Genomic DNA, 20,958 nt, shown 5'->3' with positions numbered 1-20,958 from the left:
AAATCTGGTCAGTGAATGTCAGTCAATTTCTACAAATACAAAGTAAATTTATTATCTAAGTACATATTTTGAACATAGAACAAACAGTAAAGCACAAGAGGCTCTTCAGCCCACAATGCTGTGCCTCACCAATTAAATTTGCAAATACCAACTACACTAATCCCATCTACCAATACAATGTCCATATCCTCCAACTTCCTGACATTCATGTGCCTATCTAAAGGTTTCTTAAAAGTCCCTAATGATGGTGAAAGGGTAATTATTTAATAACTGTTCCTGAACCTGGTGGTATGTGACCCGAGGCCCCTGTGCCTCCTTACTGATGGTAGCAGTGAGAAAAGAGCAGGGCCTGGCTGGTGGAGGAACCTGATGGTGCACAGTGCCACTTATTAAAAGTAGCACAGTACTGTGGAGGGGTGGGGTGGGGGGGAGAGTGTTAGCATTTACAGAACAAGCTAATCATGCACATGATAAAATATTGTCACAAGGAGCGAAACAACATCGTGCAGCGACTTGGGCAAGGAATAAAACTGAGCCCTCGGTCAATGCAACCTGGGTAAGGAACACAAACTGAGCCCTCGGTCAATGCAACCTGAGTAAGGAACACAAACTGAGCCCTCGGTCAATGCAACCTGGGTAAGGAATACAAACTGAGCCCTCGGTCAATGCAACCTGGGTAAGGAATACAAACTGAGCCCTCGGTCAATGCAACCTGGGTAAGGAACACAAACTGAGCCCTCGGTCAATGCAACCTGGGTAAGGAATACAAACTGAGCCCTCGGTCAATGCAACCTGAGTAAGGAACACAAACTGAGCCCTCGGTCAATGCAACCTGGGTAAGGAAGACAAACTGAGCCCTCGGTCAATGCAACCTGGGTAAGGAAGACAAACTGAGCCCTCGGTCAATGCAACCTGGGTAAGGAAGACAAACTGAGCCCTCGGTCAATGCAACCTGGGTAACGAACACAAACTGAGCCCTCGGTCAATGCAACCTGGGTAAGGAATACAAACTGAGCCCTCGGTCAATGCAACCTGGGTAAGGAATACAAACTGAGCCCTCGGTCAATGCAACCTGGGTAAGGAACACAAACTGAGCCCTCGGTCAATGCAACCTGGGTAACGAACACAAACTGAGCCCTCGGTCAATGCAACCTGGATAAGGAATACAAACTGAGCCCTCGGTCAATGCAAGCTGGGTAAGGAACACAAACTGAGCCCTCGGTCAATGCAACCTGGATAAGGAACACAAACTGAGCCCTCGGTCAATGCAACCTGGATAAGGAACACAAACTGAGCCCTCGGTCAATGCAACCTGGGTAAGGAACACAAACTGAGCCCTCGGTCAATGCAACCTGGGTAAGTAATACAAACTGAGCCCTCGGTCAATGCAACCTGGGTAAGGAACACAAACTGAGCCCTCGGTCAATGCAACCTGGGTAAGGAACACAAACTGAGCCCTCGGTCAATGCAACCTGGGTAACGAACACAAACTGAGCCCTCGGTCAATGCAACCTGGGTAACGAATACAAACTGAGCCCTCGGTCAATGCAACCTGGGTAACGAACACAAACTGAGCCCTCGGTCAATGCAACCTGGGTAACGAATACAAACTGAGCCCTCGGTCAATGCAACCTGGGTAACGAACACAAACTGAGCCCTCGGTCAATGCAACCTAGATAAGGAATACAAACTGAGCCCTCGGTCAATGCAACCTGGGTAAGGAACACAAACTGAGCCCTCGGTCAATGCAACCTGGATAAGGAATACAAACTGAGCCCTCGGCCAATGCAACCTGGGTAAGGAACACAAACTGAGCCCTCGGTCAATGCAACCTGAGTAAGGAACACAAACTGAGCCCTCGGTCAATGCAACCTGGGTAAGGAATACAAACTGAGCCCTCGGTCAATGCAACCTGGGTAAGGAATACAAACTGAGCCCTCGGTCAATGCAACCTGGGTAAGGAACACAAACTGAGCCCTCGGTCAATGCAACCTGGGTAAGGAATACAAACTGAGCCCTCGGTCAATGCAACCTGAGTAAGGAACACAAACTGAGCCCTCGGTCAATGCAACCTGGGTAAGGAACACAAACTGAGCCCTCGGTCAATGCAACCTGGGTAACGAACACAAACTGAGCCCTCGGTCAATGCAACCTGGGTAACGAATACAAACTGAGCCCTCGGTCAATGCAACCTGGGTAACGAACACAAACTGAGCCCTCGGTCAATGCAACCTGGATAAGGAATACAAACTGAGCCCTCGGTCAATGCAACCTGGGTAAGGAACACAAACTGAGCCCTCGGTCAATGCAACCTGGATAAGGAACACAAACTGAGCCCTCGGTCAATGCAACCTGGGTAAGGAAGACAAACTGAGCCCTCGGTCAATGCAACCTGGGTAAGGAAGACAAACTGAGCCCTCGGTCAATGCAACCTGGGTAAGGAACACAAACTGAGCCCTCGGTCAATGCAACCTGGGTAACGAACACAAACTGAGCCCTCGGTCAATGCAACCTGGGTAAGGAATACAAACTGAGCCCTCGGTCAATGCAACCTGGGTAAGGAATACAAACTGAGCCCTCGGTCAATGCAACCTGGGTAAGGAACACAAACTGAGCCCTCGGTCAATGCAACCTGGGTAAGGAACACAAACTGAGCCCTCGGTCAATGCAACCTGGGTAACGAACACAAACTGAGCCCTCGGTCAATGCAACCTGGGTAACGAATACAAACTGAGCCCTCGGTCAATGCAACCTGGGTAACGAACACAAACTGAGCCCTCGGTCAATGCAACCTGGGTAAGGAACACAAACTGAGCCCTCGGTCAATGCAACCTGGATAAGGAACACAAACTGAGCCCTCGGTCAATGCAACCTGGATAAGGAACACAAACTGAGCCCTCGGTCAATGCAACCTGGGTAAGGAACACAAACTGAGCCCTCGGTCAATGCAACCTGGGTAAGGAACACAAACTGAGCCCTCGGTCAATGCAACCTGGGTAAGTAATACAAACTGAGCCCTCGGTCAATGCAACCTGGGTAAGGAACACAAACTGAGCCCTCGGTCAATGCAACCTGGGTAAGGAACACAAACTGAGCCCTCGGTCAATGCAACCTGGGTAACGAACACAAACTGAGCCCTCGGTCAATGCAACCTGGGTAACGAATACAAACTGAGCCCTCGGTCAATGCAACCTGGGTAACGAATACAAACTGAGCCCTCGGTCAATGCAACCTGGGTAACGAACACAAACTGAGCCCTCGGTCAATGCAACCTGGATAAGGAATACAAACTGAGCCCTCGGTCAATGCAACCTGGGTAAGGAAGACAAACTGAGCCCTCGGTCAATGCAACCTGGGTAAGGAAGACAAACTGAGCCCTCGGTCAATGCAACCTGGGTAAGGAACACAAACTGAGCCCTCGGTCAATGCAACCTGGGTAAGGAACACAAACTGAGCCCTCGGTCAATGCAACCTGGGTAAGGAATACAAACTGAGCCCTCGGTCAATGCAACCTGGGTAAGGAACACAAACTGAGCCCTCGGTCAATGCAACCTGGGTAAGGAATACAAACTGAGCTCTCGGTCAATGCAACCTGAGTAAGGAACACAAACTGAGCCCTCGGTCAATGCAACCTGGGTAAGGAATACAAACTGAGCCCTCGGTCAATGCAACCTGGGTAAGGAATACAAACTGAGCCCTCGGTCAATGCAACCTGGATAAGGAACACAAACTGAGCCCTCGGTCAATGCAACCTGGGTAAGGAACACAAACTGAGCCCTCGGTCAATGCAACCTGGGTAAGGAACACAAACTGAGCCCTCGGTCAATGCAACCTGGGTAAGGAACACAAACTGAGCCCTCGGTCAATGCAACCTGGGTAAGGAATACAAACTGAGCCCTCAGTCAATGCAACCTGGGTAAGGAATACAAACTGAGCCCTCGGTCAATGCAACCTGGGTAAGGAATACAAACTGAGCCCTCGGTCAATGCAACCTGGGTAAGGAATACAAACTGAGCCCTCGGTCAATGCAACCTGGGTAAGGAATACAAACTGAGCCCTCGGTCAATGCAACCTGGGTAAGGAATACAAACTGAGCCCTCGGTCGATGCAACCTGGGTAAGGAACACAAACTGAGCCCTCGGTCAATGCAACCTGGGTAAGGAATACAAACTGAGCCCTCGGTCAATGCAACCTGGGTAAGGAATACAAACTGAGCCCTCGGTCAATGCAACCTGGGTAAGGAATACAAACTGAGCCCTCGGTCAATGCAGCGACCTGGCACATGGATCAGGGGTGGATCCCCGAGTTAACACAATACCAGGTTGTCAGGGATCGGAGTTAATGCAGTTCCCCTGGGTGGTGGAATGAGCAGAGTTCAAGTTCAGTTTATTGTCATTCAACTGTGCACACCTATACAGCCAAACAAAACAATGTCCCTCTGGAATCTATTTATTTATTTATTTAGTTGTTTAAGGGATGTGGGCGTTGTCAGCATTTATTGCCCATCCCTAATTGCCCTTGAGAAGGTGGTGATGAGCTGCCTTCTTGAAACATTGCAGTCCCTGAGGTGTAGGTAAACCCATAGTGCTGTTCAATGAATTCTGAATTCTAGTGCATCCAGGCCCAGAGCCATCAAACATTCTTCATGTGACAAGCCATTCAATCCTAGAATCATTTTTGAGAACCTCCTTTGAACTCTCTCCAGTTTCAGCACATCCTTTGGATGATAAAGTAGCCAAAACCTGTTCACAATACTCCAAGTGAGGCCTCACCAGTGCTTTATAAAGTCTCAACATTAAATCTTTGCTTTTATATTCTAGTCTTCTTGAAATGAATGCTAACACTGTATTTGCATTCCTCACCACAGACTCAACCCTGCACAAGGATTCCCAAGTCCCTTTGTGCCTCAGTTTTTTTTTGTATTTTCTCTCCATTTAGAAAATAGGCAACCTTTCATTTCTTCTACCAAAAATACTTGACCATACACTTCGTGACACTGTATTACATCTGTCACTTCTTTGCCAGTTCTCCTATTCCATTTAAGTCCTTCCATAGCCTCTCTACTTCCTCATAACTACCTGCCTCTTCACCTATCTTTGCATCGAGCGCAAACTTTGCAACAAAGCCATCAATTCCATTATCAAGATCATTAAGATTCAAGATTCAAAAACTTTATTGTCATTCTAACCTTATATCAGCTCTGCAGGGCAGAATGAGACAGCGTTTCCCAGGAGCAGTGCAATCATAACATAACAAACGCAACACTAAATAATAAACATAACAATAAATAGTAAATAATAAATAGTAAAACACATACATGAAAAGAATCGGTCCCAACACAGACCCCAGTGGAACACCACTAGTCACCGGCAGCCAGCTCCCTTTATTACAAACTCCCTTTATTCCCACTCTTTGCCTCCTGCCAATCAGCCACTGCTTTATCCATGTTAGAATCTTTCCTGTAATACCACGGGCTTGTAGCTTGTTAAGCAGCCTCATGTGCGGAACTTTGTCAAAAGCCTTCTGAAAATAAAAGTACACAACATCAAGCGATTCTCCTTTGTCTATCCTGCGTGTTATTTCTTCAAAAAATAATAAGATTTGTCAGGCAAGATTTTCCCTTGAGGAAACCATGCTTACGACAGCCTATTTTAGCGTGCCTCCAAATACCTTGAAACCACATCCTTCACAATCGACTCCAACATCTTCCCAACCACTGAGATCAGAGCAACTAGCCTCTCCTTCTCCCGACATTCAGCTCCTGCAACCTAGGGGTGACTACCTCCCTGTAGCTCCTATCACCTCCTCATTCTTCTATACGAGTTGAGGTCATTGAGCTGCAGCTTCAGTTCTTTAATACATTCTCTCAGGAGCTGCAACTCAGTGCACCTGATGCAGACATGTTTATCTGGAAGACTGGAGGTCTTCCCACATCCCATGTAGAGTAAAAACACTGTTCCTGGAGCCATTCTCACAAATCAATGATGCCCTAACAGATGAGGAAATAAGGAGGGGGAGGGAGGGAGGGAGAGGGAGAGGGAGAGGGAGAGGGAGAGGGAGAGGGAGAGGGAGAGGGAGAGGGAGAGGGAGAGGGAGAGGGAGAGGGAGAGGGAGAGGGAGAGGGAGAGGGAGAGGGAGAGGGAGAGAGAGAGAGAGAGAGAGAGAGAGAGAGAGAGAGAGAGAGAGAGAGAGAGAGAGAGAGAGAGAGAGAGAGAGAGAGAGAGAGAGAAAGTTACAAGGCAATTCACCTCGTCCAAACCTGGTGAGCCAAAACTGCTCCAAAGACTAGAACACTCAAAGGAATGGCCACTCTGCATACACTTGTACGATACTTATTGGCCCTTTCTAAAGAATCTCTCTTGCTGACTGGTCGCTCCTCAACTCAGAAAAACTGCCCTGCAACTCTGCCTTCAAAATCTTGATCGCTGCCTTGATTAAAAAGTAGCTCTTTTCACGCAGCCCTGGTGTTGCTGGGTGGGACAGCTCATGAGCTGGAAGGACCTATTCCGTGGTATCGACAAGTAAATAAATAAATACCTACTTAAGACTTTAAATATACCCAATGATATGACCTCCACAATCCTCATGGGAACCATTCCACATATTCACCGCATTCCTCAAGAAATTGCTCCTCATCTCTGTTCTAAACAGACGTCTCTTTATTCTGAGGCTGTATTCCCTGGTCCTAGACTCTCCCACTATAGAAAATATGCTCTCCATGTCCACTGTATCCAGGCTGTTCAGTATCCGGTAGGCTCCCACCTCTCCTGAAGCAACCGAGCTAGGATTTGGAAATAGAAGACCATGTCCTTAGGTCAGCCAGACTCCAGTGAATAGGCATTCTTGGATGTTGATCAGAGTGAGATCAAATTCAAAATCAAAATAAAATTATCAGAATACATACATGTCACCACATACAACCCTGAGATTCTTTTGCTTGTGGGGATACTCAGCAAATCTATAGAATAGTAACCGTAAGCAGGATCAATGAAAGAGCATAGAAGACAACAAATTGTGCAAGTGCAGATGTAAATAAATAGCAATAAACAAGAGCATGAAATAACACGATAAAAGGACCTTAAATGGTATAATTGGCTGTGGGAACATCTCAATCGATGAGTGTAGTTAACCTCTTTTGTTTAAGAGCCTGATGAGTGAGGGTAGTAATTGTTTTTGAATCTGGTGGTGCAAGTCCTGAGGCGATTGTATCTTTTACCAGATGGCAACAGTGAGAAAAGAGCATGGCCTGGGTGCTGAGGATCTCTGATAATGGATGCTGCTTTTCTATGACAGCGTTTGATGTATATGTGGACAATAGCTGGGAGGGCTTTACTAATGAGGTACTGGACTGAATCCACCACCTTTTGTAGGATTTTCTGCTCAAAAGCATTGGTATTCCCATACCAGGCCGTAATGCGTACACTTTCCACCACACACCTATAAGCTTGTCAAGATTTTTGAAGACATGCCGAATCTCCACAGACGCCTAAGGAAGGTGCTGTCGTGCTTTCTTTGCAATTACATTTATATGATTTATCCAGGTCAGGTTTTCTGAGACAGTGACACCCAGGAATTTAAAGTTACTGACCCTCTCCACCTCAGATCCTCTGGAGAAGGATGCTTCTGTGAGAATGCTGTTCTTGGACCACAGCTCAGCATTCAACACCATAACTCCATCCAGGCTCAACAAGAAGCTCAGAGACCCCGGCCTTGACCCTGCCTTGTGCAGCTGGATCCTGGACTTCCTGTCAGATCACCAGCAGGTGGTAAGAGTGGGCTCCCTCACCTCTGCCCCTCAGGGCTGTGTCCTAAACCCCTCCTTTACTCTCTGAATACCCATGATTGTGTCACTACCCACAGCTCTGATCTGCTAATTAAATTTGCTGATGAAACTACACTGATAGGCTTAATCTCAAATAATAATGAGGCAGCCTACAGAGAAGAATTGATTACACTGACACAGTGGTGTCAAGGAAACAACTTCTTCCTCAATGTTGCAAAAACAAAGGAGCTGGTTGTGGATTACAGGAAGAATGGAGACAGGCTAATCCCTATTGACATCAATGGATCTGGGGTTGAGGTGGTGGACAGCTTTAAGTTCCTTGGCATCCACATTACCGAGGATCTCATGTGGTCTGCACATATCAGCTGTGTGGTGAAAAAGTCACAACAGCGCCTCTTTCATCTCAGACAGTTGAAGAAATTTGGTATTGGCCCCCAAATCCTAAGAACTTTCTATGGGGCACAATTGAGAGCTTGGGGACTGGCTGCATCACTGCCTGGGATGGGAATTGTACCTCCCTTATTCTCAGGACTTTGCAAAGAGTGGTGCGGACAGCCCAGCGCATTTGTAGATGTGAACCTCCCACTATTCAGGACATTTACAAAGACAGGTGTGAAAAAAGGACCTGAAGGATCATCTGGGACCCGAGTTACCCCAACCACAAACTGTTCCAGCTGTTACCATCTGGGAAACGGTACTGCAGCATAAAAGCCAGGACCAACAGGCTCTGGGACAGTTTCCTCCACCAGGCCATCAGACTGATTACTTCATACTGATACAATTGTATTTCTATGTTATATTAACTGTCATGTAGACATAAATTGCACATTTAGACAGAGACATAATGTAAAGATTTTGTATATGAAGGATCTCAGTGGTAAAGTCAATTCAATGAGTACTGGCTCATGAACCTCTGGTCTCCCTCTCCTGAAGTCTACAATCAGTTCCTTGGTCTTACTGACGTTGAGTAAGAGGTTGTTGTTATGACACCACTCAGCCAAATTTTCATTCTCTCTGCTCTATGCTGATTCTTTTTTAAAAAAATCTTTTTATTAATTTTTTTAACAAACATAAATGAAACATGAATACAAAGTGTTTGAGAGTACATAATTAATAGTTTAAGTAGACATTCAAATATATAATAATCAATATATATAGCCTCCCAAACTCAAAGTGTTTATGAACAAAAGAGACAAAAAGAAAAAAAAAAACAACCCCAAAAAAAGAGAAAGAAAAAAAACTAACCAACATGGGCCATTGCATAATGTTAAGTACATACAGTAGTGCCAATAACTCCGAACCTCCATCCAAATAATTAAGGATAATCAAAGTGAGGTTTAGGAAAAGACAATTTAACTCATATGAAAATGTTGTATAAATGGTCTCCAAGTTTCTTCAAATTTAACTGAAGGATCAAAAACAACACTTCTAATTTTTTCTAAACTCAAACAAGAGATAGTTTGAGAGAACCACTGAAATATAGTTGGAGGATTAATTTCTTTCCAGTTCAATAAAATAGATCTTCTAGCCATTAATGTAACAAATGCAATCATTCGTTGAGATGAAGAGGATAAACGACTATTATCCACCATTGGTAAACCAAAAATTGCAGTAAAAGGATGCGGTTGGAAATTGATATTCAGAACTCTTGAAATAATACTGAAAATATCTTTCCAGTAATTTTGTAAACAAGGACAAGACCAAAACACATGGGTCAATGAAGCAACATCAGAATGACATCTGTCACAGGTTGGATTAACATAAGAGTAAAATCTATCTGGTATTAGGGCATGTTTAGCACAAATAGAGGACGAATTGACTAATAGTAAGATTTTCTCCCACTGTTCAGTGGATATAAGACAATGAAGTTCTTCTTCCCATTCCTTCTTAATTTTTTCTGATACTTCTCACTGTATTTTCATGATCATATTATAAATAATAGCTACTAAACCCTTTTGACAAGGGTTCAGAGCTAAAATTCTTTCGGTAATGTCCAATGGACATAATTTCGGAAAAGACTGTAACTCATTATACAAAAAATTTCTAACTTGCAAATATCTAAAAAAAATGGGTTTTAGGTATATTATATTTATTAGATAGCTGTTCAAAGGACATAACACTATCATCTAAAAACAAATCACGAAAACATGTTATACCTTTTGTTTTCCATAAGAGAAAAGCTTGATCCATAAAAGAGGGCCGAAAAGAATAGTTAGATATTATAGGGCATGATAAAATAAACTTATTCAAACCAAAAAATTTACGAAATTGAAACCAAATTCGCAATGTATATTTGATTATAGGATTTGTTATTTGTTTACTCAATTTAGATAAATAAAAAGGAAGCGAAGATCCTAAGATTGAAAACAATGAAAAGTCTTGTACAGATTTACATTCCAAATTTACCCATTGTGGGCAGGCAGCTGCAGTCAATTCTTGTGTCCAAAATATTAAATATCGTATATTAACTGCCCAATAGTAAAATCTCAAGTTTGGCAAAGCCAAACCACCCTCCTTCTTAGGCTTCTGTAAATATTTTTTACCTAGTCTAGGATTTTTATTCTGCCATAGATAAGAAGATATTTTAGAGTCAATAATATCAAAAAAAGATTTAGGAATAAAAATTGGTAATGCTTGAAATAGATATAAGAATTTGGGTAATACCATCATCTTAATAGCATTAATTCTACCAACCAATGACAAAGATAGCAGAGACCACCTGATAGCAAGTTGCTTAACTTGGCCAATTAAGGGTAAAAAGTTAACTTTAAATAAATCTTTATGTTTTTTAGTAATCTTAATGCCTAAATAAGTAAAATAATCTGTAACCACTTTAAATGGTAAATGTTTATAAATTGGAACTTGCATATTTAATGGAAATAATTCACTCTTATTAAAATTCAATTTATAACCAGACAAGTTACTAAACTGAGCAAGCAAGGACAAAATAGCAGGAATAGATCTTTCAGGGTCGGATATGTATAGTAACAAATCATCAGCATATAATGATACCTTATACGTCCCCTCCCCACGAGTAATACCCAAAATATTAGGTGATTCACGAATGGCTATAGCCAAAGGTTCCAAAGCAATGTCAAATAATAAAGGACTTAAAGGACAGCCTTGCCTTGTACCACGAAATAACTGAAAAAAAGGAGATCTTTGATTATTGGTAAAAACTGAAGCCAAGGGTTTACAGTATATTAACTTAATCCATGATATAAATTTTGAACTAAAATTAAAATGCTGCATCGTATTAAATAAATATGGTCATTCAACTCTATCAAATGCTTTTTCAGCATCTAAAGAAATGACACATTCTGGTATTTTGGATGAAGGAGTATAAATAATGTTAATTAATTTTCTAATGTTAAAAGATGAATAGCGATTTTTAATAAATCCAGTCTGATCTTCAGAAATGATTCGAGGTAATATATTTTCTAATCTAGTAGCCAAAATTTTACTAAAAATCTTAAAATCCGTATTCAGCAAGGATATAGGCCGATAGGATGCACATTCAATAGTGTCTTTATCTTTTTTAAGGATTAAAGAAATAGAAGCTTCATAAAAAGATTGTGGCAATTTACCTATAATTTACGCATCTTTAAAAATTTTACAAAGCCAAGGAGAAAATATAGAGGAAAAAGATTTTAAAAATTCTGCAGAATAACCATCTGGACCAGAAGCTTTACCGGAATTCATTGAAAAAATAGCCTTTTTTATTTCAGTTTCCATGATAGGTGTATCTAAGAATACACTATCCTCTACTGTTAATTTTGGAATATTCAATTTCCTTAAAAATTCATCTATTATAGAAGAATCCTCAGCAAATTCTGATTGATATAAGGAATTATAAAAATCTTGAAAGGCTTTATTTATCTCTTTATGCTCTATGCTGATTCATCACCACCTTTGGTATGGCCCACAACAGCAGTGTCATCAGCAAACTTGTAAATGGAGTTGGAGCTGTACTTAGCCACAGGGTGTAAAGTGAGTAGAGCAGGAGGCTAACACACAGCCTATATCGCCTGTGCTGATGTAGGTTATGAAGGAGATGCTTTTGCCAATCTGGACTGACTGGGATCTACAAGTGAGGAAATCCAGAATCTAACTGCACAAGGGGGTACTGAGGACCTGGTCTTGGGCCTCACTGATTAGCTTTGAGGAGACGATGGTTACTAAATGCTGATTTATAATCGATAAAGAGCATCCTAATATATGCATCTTTAACTGTTCACATGTTCCAGGTTTGTGTGAAGACCCAATGAGACGGCATCTGCTATGGACCTGTTGCTTCAGTAGGCAAATTTGAGTGGATCCAAGGTGCTACTTGGATAGGAGCTGATATGCTTCAACACCAGATTCTCAAAATACTTCATGGATGAGTGTGCTACTGGGCGACAGTCATGGAGGCAGTTCCATACAGTCATAGAGCATGCAAGAAGACTATTCAGTCCACCGTGTCCATGCCAACCAGTGGGCACCATCCGTACTCAATCCCATGTTCTACAGCTGAGGCCAGAGATTCAAGTGCTCGTGTGGACGTCACTTACTACTTCACCACCCTCTCAGGCAGAACATTCCTTGTATTCATCACCCTCTGCATGAAGAAGCTCCCCCTTGAATTCCCTCAAAATTGCTTTCCCCTTACCCTAAATCTATATCCTCAAGCTTTAAACTACATCTTGAGTTAAGAATTTAGAACGTTGAACAGTACACACAGTACGGGCCCTTCAGCCCATGATATTGTGCCTAACTGTTACCCTACTCAAGATCAATCTAACCCGTCCCTCCCACATAGCCCTCCATTTTCTATCATCCACGTGCCTATCTAAGAGCATCTTAAATGTTCCCAATGTATCTGCCTCTACCACCACCCTTGGCAATGCATTCCATGCATGCTCCACTCTGTGTAAAAAAATTACCTCTGACACCCCCTCCTATACTTACCTCCAATCACCTTAAAATTATGACCCTTTGTATTAGCCATTTCCACCCTGGGGAAAAAATCTTTTTCAAGTCACCTTTTTTCCAAAGAGAAAAATCCTAGCTTGTTCAGCCTATCCTCATAAGACATATTCTCAAATCCAGGCAGCATCCTGGTAAATCTTCTCTACAGATTCTATATCCTTCCTATAAACTGTACACAATATTCCAAGTGTGGTCTAACCAGTGTTTTATAGAGCTGCAACATTACCCCATGGCTCTCAAACTCAATCCTCCAACTAATGAAGGCCCACATATCATCAACCTTCTTAACCACCCTGTCAACGCGCAACAACTTTAAGGGATCTATGGACGTAAATCCCAAGATCCCTCTGTCCCCGCACACTGCTAAGAATCCTGCCATTAACCCTGCATGCTGCTTTTAAACAGAAGTCATTCAGGTCAGACAATTACCTTTTTCTTAAGTCTCCGTTTCTCGGCCTTCCTCTTCGCCTGCTCTTCTTCATTAACCAGCTCCTGACCAATCCTTTCAGCTTCCTTCAAGACACATCACAATTAAAAAATTAAGATTAGCACATGCCCAGTGAAATCTGTTGATTGTTCTAGAAACAGCCCACAATTATCATCACCATAGCATGCCCACAAATGGACAAGGGAAACTGGAGCTCCTGCAGGAAACCCATGCAGTATGGGGAGAACACACAAACTCTTTATGGACAGTGACAGGAATTGAACCCGGGTTGCTGGCGCTGTAAAGCATTGCACATACCACTACACTACAGTATTAAAGGTACCATAAATTCGTAATGTTACCACTTACACACCATGTTCCACTTAACTGAGCCAGCCATTTATTTAGGACAACTCTTAAAGAGCAAAAACTAATCAAAAAGCAGCCGGGATATCCTTAATTTATTTGGGACACTGTGGCACTTAATTGGGACAGGAGACTGTTACTGAACAGTTTCTAACTAGTGTCAGCCACGTGCACTTGTCTGACTGTTAGATACTAGGCTGTGTTCAGAGTGAACAGTTTTTAATTAGTGTCAGTTGTACGTGTTTGTGGTTAAAAAAAAAAGTAGTGATTTTTATTGCTGATAGTTGGCGAGAAACAGCTGGGAGTAAAAATGAAATGATTTCACTTCTTCAAAAATTAGGAACTAAGAATTTGAAGGTATCAACAATCATCTGGAATGTTACAATGCAAATGAAGATTTGGAGGATGTCATCAAAAACATTTTACGTCCATTATCTGCATGAGGTGCCTGCACTAATTTTAATTTATAGTCAATCAAAAGAACAAGACAGCATTCAGATGAATTCCTCTGTGCATACCTATTAGGAAGTAGTACACAGTTTTATCGTACTATAGAAGTACTGGTGGTGCTCTAGTTTGTTCTGCCTTTCATGAAATACAGTGGATTCCAGTTAACTGGGACACACTGGGACCAGTACATTTGGGCCCAATTGAGTGACTGTCCCAATTAGCCAAAGTTAAAAGGCATACATAGACAAACTACTATTTAACTGAGTAAAAAAATATTAAATTAAAAACAGAACAAATTAGAACATTACCAATACTTCTACAGTATTATAAAACTGTGTATCAGTTCTAATAGGTATAGATGGAAGAATTAATCAGAATTGTTTTCTTTTGATGACTCTAAATGAACAAAATTAGCGCTGACACCGAGTGCAGATAACGGACTGCCTTCATAACCTGTCAAAATAAATAACAAAATGATCAAAAATCACTGCTTTTTCCAATCAACGTCCATCGGCCCAAATGGATAACATAATGCAAGCACAAGCAACTAACATATTTAAAAACTGTTCACTCTAAGCATGGTGTAGTGTCAAATGGCCTCACAAGTGCACACCACTGCTGCTATTTAGAAATGGTTCTGCAAGTCTCCTGTCCCAATTAAACAGAATAGTGTCCCAAATAAATGAAGGGAATCCCAACTTTTTTCTCAATTTGATTTTTGTTCTTTAAGAGTTGTCCTAAATAAACACTGCCCTGATTATCCAGTGGCCCAATTAACCGGGACCCACTGTACCTAATTTGTACTCTGTTAAATGGTAATTTGTCTGTTCTATACCTTTTTAACTATTTCCATGAAACTTCGGCTAATTGGCGCAACCACTTAATTGGGCCAAAATGTACTGCCCCTGATCTGTCGCACTTAGTCAAATCTACAGTATATCCCTGAGGTTCATTCTCTGAGACACGGGCCCAGGGTGGAACAAAGGTCTAATACTGGTTCAGGTCAGAAAGGGTACAGTGGGATAGATAAGCACTGGCCCTCTAAGCCACCATCATCCTGACTTGGAGATACCTCACTGTTTCTTCACCGTCGCTGGGTTAAAATCCTAGAACAAGCTCCCCAACAGCAATGTGGTTATGTCCCAGACATGGCTGGGAGTGTGGTGGTTAGCGCAATACGTTACTGAACTGGGCTTCAAGTCCCACCACTGTCTGTAAGGACTTTCTGCTGTACATTCTCTCAGTGACCACGTGGGTTTCCTCCGGGTGCTCCAGTTTCCTCCCACATTCCCAAGATGAAAGGACTAGGGGCAGTAATTTGTGGGCATGCTATGTTGGCACCGGAAGTGAGGTGACTAATATAGGCTACCCCCTCCCCACTCCCCAGCACATATTTGGACTATGTTGGTTGTTGACGCAAACACTGCAATTTCCCTGCAAGTTTCAATGTACATGTGACAAATTAAGCTAATCTTAAAAATCATATTATTTAATCAGATTCAGATTTATTTATCACATGTACATCGATCATACAGTAAAATACATCACTTGTGTTAGTGCAACGCTATTACAGCTCGGGGCATTGGAATTCTGAGTTCAATTCTAATGTCATCTGTGAAGGAGTTTGCATGTTCCTCCCCGTGAATACGCGGGTTTCCTCTGGGTGCTCTGGTTTCTTCACATAGTCCAAGGATGTACCAGTTGGAAGGTAAATGGGTCATTATAAATTGTCCCGTAGTTAGGCTAGGGTTAAATATGTGGGTTGCTGGTGGTGCCGCTCAAAGAGCCAGTAGGGCCTGTTCCAAGCTGTATTTCTAAACAAACAAATAAAAGGCCAAAGATGTGGTGAGGACAGCCCACAAGTGTCGGCACACATTCCGTTGTCACGTTCACAATGCATGATCACCTCAAAGGCTACAGTGGTTGAGAAAAGGCAGTCCAGTACCAGCTTCTTAAGGGCAACCAAGTAGGGACAAGTAAATGCTGGCTCAGCCCACATCTCTTAAACAAAGGTCCAGACTGTGATCTCACTGCAATCGGCAGTGACCCAAACCCTCAGCCCCAATACAGGTGGGCAATTCCTTTGGGTATTGTTCTCAGCTGGACCTCACATTTACCCACCTCAGCTGAGCCTCTGTACAAACTGGATCCCTTTGGATCTGGGAAGCTTTTCAGCCCTGCTGGCTGCACTGGAGGATCGCAAAGGAAACTTCTCCGCAATCCACAGAAGGTATCCGGGTATCTCTGGTCACTGTCGCCATTGGATCCATCTTCATCATCGTAGGTGCCCTCCTCTTCACTGGAATCTGTAGCAGTGACATGAGCCTATCATAAATCAGTGTTGCTTCTCAGCTAGACACCCCAAGCCCAACTCACCTCTTGGCACTGAGCTGAACCTTGCCTCAGGTCCCCAAAGACACAGGCAAATATACAGATGAGGAATAAGAGTCCACTTGGCCCCTTGGACCTGTCCTGCCCTGTGCCCCAGCTATTTAAAGCAAGCATCCCACATGCTTTCCTGACCACCCTATCTACTGAGGCTGTCATTTTTAGGGGAAAGTTCAAAGTAAATTTATTATCAAAGTACATATAAGCTGCCATATACACAAGAAAATCCAGAACACACACAAAATTATGGAGGAACACAGTAGGCTAGGCAGCAACTATGGAGTCGACGTTTCAGGCTGAGATCCTTCATCAGGACTGTAAAGGAAGGAGGAAGATGTTAAAATCCCCCTTCCTTTCCAATCCTAGTGAAGGGTGTCGGCCTGAAACATTGACTCATTTCCACTTTGACCTGCTGAGTTCGCGCGCGCGTGTGTGTGTGTGTGTGTGTGTCTCTCTCTCTCTCTCTCTCTCTCTCTCTCTCTCTCTCTCTCTCTCTCTGTGTATATGTGAGTAGAGTTGTCAACATCAGGAGCCTGATGGTTGGCAGGTCAAACTGTTCCTGAATCTGGTGGTGTGGGACCTTAGGCTCCTATACCACCTGCCCAATGGTAGAAATGAAAAGAGAGCATAGCCTGGTTGGACGGAAACCTTAAACACAAGAGATTCTGCAGATGCTGAAGATCTTGAGCAACATACAAAACCAAAATGCTGGCAGAACATAGCAAGTTAGGCAGCATCCATGAAGGGGAATAAACTGTTGATGTTTTAGGCTTACACCCTTCATCAGGACTAGAAAGGAAAGCGGCAGAAACCAGAATAAGCAGGTGGGGGGAGGAGAAGGGGAACAAGCTGGCAGATGATAGATGAGACCAGGTGAGGAGGAAGGTGAGTGGGTGGGAGAGGGGGAATGAAGTGAGAAGCTGCGAGGTGAATGGTGGAAGAGGTAAAGGGCTGAAGAAGGAATCTGATTAAGAGGATGTTAGACCATGAGAGAAAGGGTAACAGAGGGAGGCGATGGGCAGGTGAGGAGAAGAGAAGGAGTGAGAGGGAAGCCTGAATAAAGAATGGGGGAAAAAAAGGTGGGGTGGGGAAGAGGGAGAGATTACTGGAAATTGGAGAAATTGATGTTCGTGCCATTAAGAAAGTAGTGATGGGGGAGGGACAGCAGCAGATAGCTCATCACAGGAGAGAACAATACCACCAGTTACCAAAGATGTGATGCTGCATCATGGCCGACTCAGTGTCAAAGAGAAACTGATGAACATGAACTGGATTGTCCTCCAACACGTTTTCCAACAGAGTTTCCATATTCTGCAAGAGAGAAAAGAAGGGTAACAGTCACCAGTAAGAGCAGGCAAAAGCAAGCAATCCGGCAGTGAACAGGACCCAGAGAATACTAGACAAGCCTTGGTCTTTTGTCTCCTCTCCTCAGGACGCAAACTGCATCCACTCTCAACCCATCTACGCTGCAACACTCACCAACCCTGCCACCCCCAGACCAGTCAATGCCAATGCTCCACCAAAATTAACATATTCCACACAATGAGATTGCACGTTCATACTGTAGGTTCAAATATAGACCGTGCATTAGGTGGGCAATGCGTTCAGAACTGGAGGCGACATCACTGCACAGAGCAGAATGAAAGGGGCAGTGGCCAAGCAAAAGGACACAGAACTGTGATGAGGCCCTCCATTGGTCAGGGTCACGTATACATATTGCATCCTAAGGAGATAAGGTGAAAGGGAAAGGGGGAAATGGTAAAGGGGATGGGGAAAATTATCAGAGGTTTAAGAAATCAATGTTCATGCCATCAGGTTGGAGTGTAAGGTGTTGCTCCTCCAATCTGAGTGTGGCCTTATTGTGGCAGTCTATGAGCAATAAGACTATAAGACATAGCAGCAGAATTAGGCCATTTGGCCCATCAGGTCTGCTACACCATTTGATCAAGACTAATTTATTTTCCCTCTCAACCGCATTCTCCCTGTAACCTTACCAGGGTAGGAACCTCAGGGGAAGAGGAACTATACACTGTCACTACGGATGCCCCTGTGAACAGTAAATAAAATCAGGAAGAGGGGAGAATGTGGGGATGGAGGGGGGAAATAAACAGACTGGCGGGTGGGAGGCCTGAAACAACTGACCATCGCATATCATAAGAAACTCTCCCCGGTGACATGGACCATAGACTGGACATAGCATGGGAACAAGTCATAATTCCTTGGAAGAAGTGTTTGGTACGTTGGCCTTCATAAGTTAAAGTATTAAGTATAGGAGTTGGGATGTTACAGTAAATTGTATACATAAAATGCTGAGGTGGTCTGATTTTCAAGTATTCTCTGCAGTTTGGTGACCCATCTATAGAAAAGATGTCAATAAGATTGAAAGAGTACAGAGAAAAGGATGTTGAGGAACTTGACGAACAGAGAAGCTAACACATCACATTGAAATTGTAGGTGGCCTGACTCGCTAGATCAGTACCTGAGTAGTCACCGTCGCATTGTCCTGCTGGTCATGTTGGTAAATGTTTCCTGTAGGCTTCAAAGGTAACGCGAAGTGATCCTCTGCAAAGGAAAAGCAAATCGTAGAGGAATTTTAAAAATCCCCACTTCACCACAGAAGGCCCAGTACTGGCCGGCTACCAGCAGTTCCCTGCCACACTCCCTCCCCTGACCTCGTCTCACCGCCCGGCTCAGCTGGGGGAAAGAGGGGAGAGGCTGACTCACTTTGTTTCCAGGATCCAATCCCAGGTTCCAGAGAAAGGATCCATCTATCCCCTGTCTGAATGGAAAACATTCCACATTGATGTGACCAAATCCTCACACCATAATGAACACCCAGATTATTATTTTTGAACAGCAAATACTCAGAAACCAGGAAACAGTCTGAGAGGCCCTGGTGAACCTTGCTTCTTTATGTATCACTGTTCTTTTCACTTCACCTCTGGAATACAGCAAGAGCATTCATCTCTTTGAACATATTATGTACTGTTGAATATTCCATGAGTCAGCTTTCATTTTTAACTACGTTGACCCAACCACAACCCGTGGAGTTATATCCCTTAGTAGGAACAAAATCAAAGCCAACCTCGAAATCGGATCCCTCTCCATCCAGTCTCAACAATAATTTGGGAGAATCCTGCAGGATTGCATGAATCATTTCCCAATGCTGGCCCTGAACTTGAGCATTAGCATTGTCTGTGACAATGCATTCCACAGATTCACCACCCTTTAGCTAAGGAAATTCCTCCTCATCTGAAAGTCCCTCTATTCTGTGACTGTGCCCTCTGGTCATAACCTCTCCCACTATAAGAAATATCCTCTCCACAACCACTCTATCAATGCCTTTCAATCTTTGATAGGTTTCAATGAGGTTTCCTTCCCCCCCCCCTCCCCATTCTGAGGACTGCACAATGCCCGATTCTATTCACAGCTTCTCAGCCCACGCCTGCGTGCAGCAAGACCTCAAGCAACATGGCGGCAGAGCATGGCCTCGTTCTGCGAATGGCTCTCTGCACATCTATTCATTACACCTATTGTAATCGCTCCACTCTAAATCCAATGTCTATTGCTCTAAGAATAATTAATAATGTACTTAAAATATATTTACAAGTCTGGCGATCTTCCAACCTCCAAGATATGACAGTCACAGTCATAGAACAATACCACACTGGAACAAGCCCTTCAGCCCATTTAGTTTGTGCTAAACTATTATTCTGCCTCATTCCATCAACCAGCACAGGGACCAGAGCCCTCCAAACTCTTCCTGTCAATGCACAGCAAATTTGTCTGAACTGTTGAAACTGAACCTGCATTTATCACTTTTGGTGTAGCTTGCCACTCTCTGAGTGAAAAAGGTTCCTCTTTCACTCTTCAACACATGACCTCTAGTTCTAGTCACACTCAGCTTCAGTGGAAAAAGCCGGCTTGCATTTACCCTATATATTGCTGTCTGTGGCAATGAACCCCACAGATTCACTACTCTCAGGTTAAAGAAAGTCCTCCTCATTTGTTCTAAAGGGACATCCCTTTGGTCCTAGACTCCAGCACTATAGAAAACATCCTCTTCACATCCACTTCATCGAGGCCTTACAACTTACTATAAATCTCTCATTCTTCTAAACTCCAGCAAGTACAGACCCGAAGCCATCAAACACTCCTCAAATGTTAACCCTTTCTTTCCTGAGATCATTCTTGTAAGCCTTCTCTGGACCCTCTCCAATGCCAGAACATCCTTTCCTAGATAAGGTGCACAAAACTACTCACGATGCTCCACATGTGGTCTGACCAGTGCTTTAACATTGCATTTGCCTTTCTCACCGCCAACTCAACCTGCATATTAACCTTTCGGAAATTCGGCACAAGGACTCCCAAGTCCCTTTGCATCTCTGATTTCTGAATTTTCTCCCTGTTGAGAAAATAGTCTGTGCCCTTATTCTTTCTGCCAAAGTGTATGACCATACTCTTCCCTACACTATATTTTTTGCCCATTCTAAGTCCTTCTGCAGACTTCCTGCTTCCTCAACACTACCTGCCCTTCCACCTATCTTTGTATTGCCCGTAAACTTGGCCACAA

At 43.4% G+C, this 20,958-nt stretch overlaps 1 protein-coding gene across 3 annotated transcripts in view; it reads right to left on the bottom strand.

Annotated features, from left to right (window-relative positions):
• Nucleotides 1-20,958, bottom strand: part of LOC140726096 (tetratricopeptide repeat protein 31-like) — an 88,281-nt gene that overhangs the window by 44,095 nt on the left and 23,228 nt on the right. For all 3 annotated transcript variants that reach the window (XM_073042048.1, XM_073042049.1, XM_073042050.1), the window contains exons 2-5: nt 18,865-18,947; nt 17,594-17,696; nt 16,119-16,303; nt 13,184-13,267 (exon numbers count right to left, since the gene is read on the bottom strand). In XM_073042048.1, the coding sequence (XP_072898149.1) occupies nt 13,184-13,267; nt 16,119-16,303; nt 17,594-17,696; nt 18,865-18,947 (455 nt within the window). The remainder of the gene's footprint in view (nt 1-13,183; nt 13,268-16,118; nt 16,304-17,593; nt 17,697-18,864; nt 18,948-20,958) is intronic.

This window comes from Hemitrygon akajei, chromosome 4 (genome assembly GCF_048418815.1).
Source record: "Hemitrygon akajei chromosome 4, sHemAka1.3, whole genome shotgun sequence".
NCBI classification, from domain to species: domain Eukaryota; kingdom Metazoa; phylum Chordata; class Chondrichthyes; order Myliobatiformes; family Dasyatidae; genus Hemitrygon; species Hemitrygon akajei.
The sequence above is the reverse complement of the archived record's forward strand: the minus strand, read 5'-3'. Positions and strand labels throughout refer to the sequence as shown.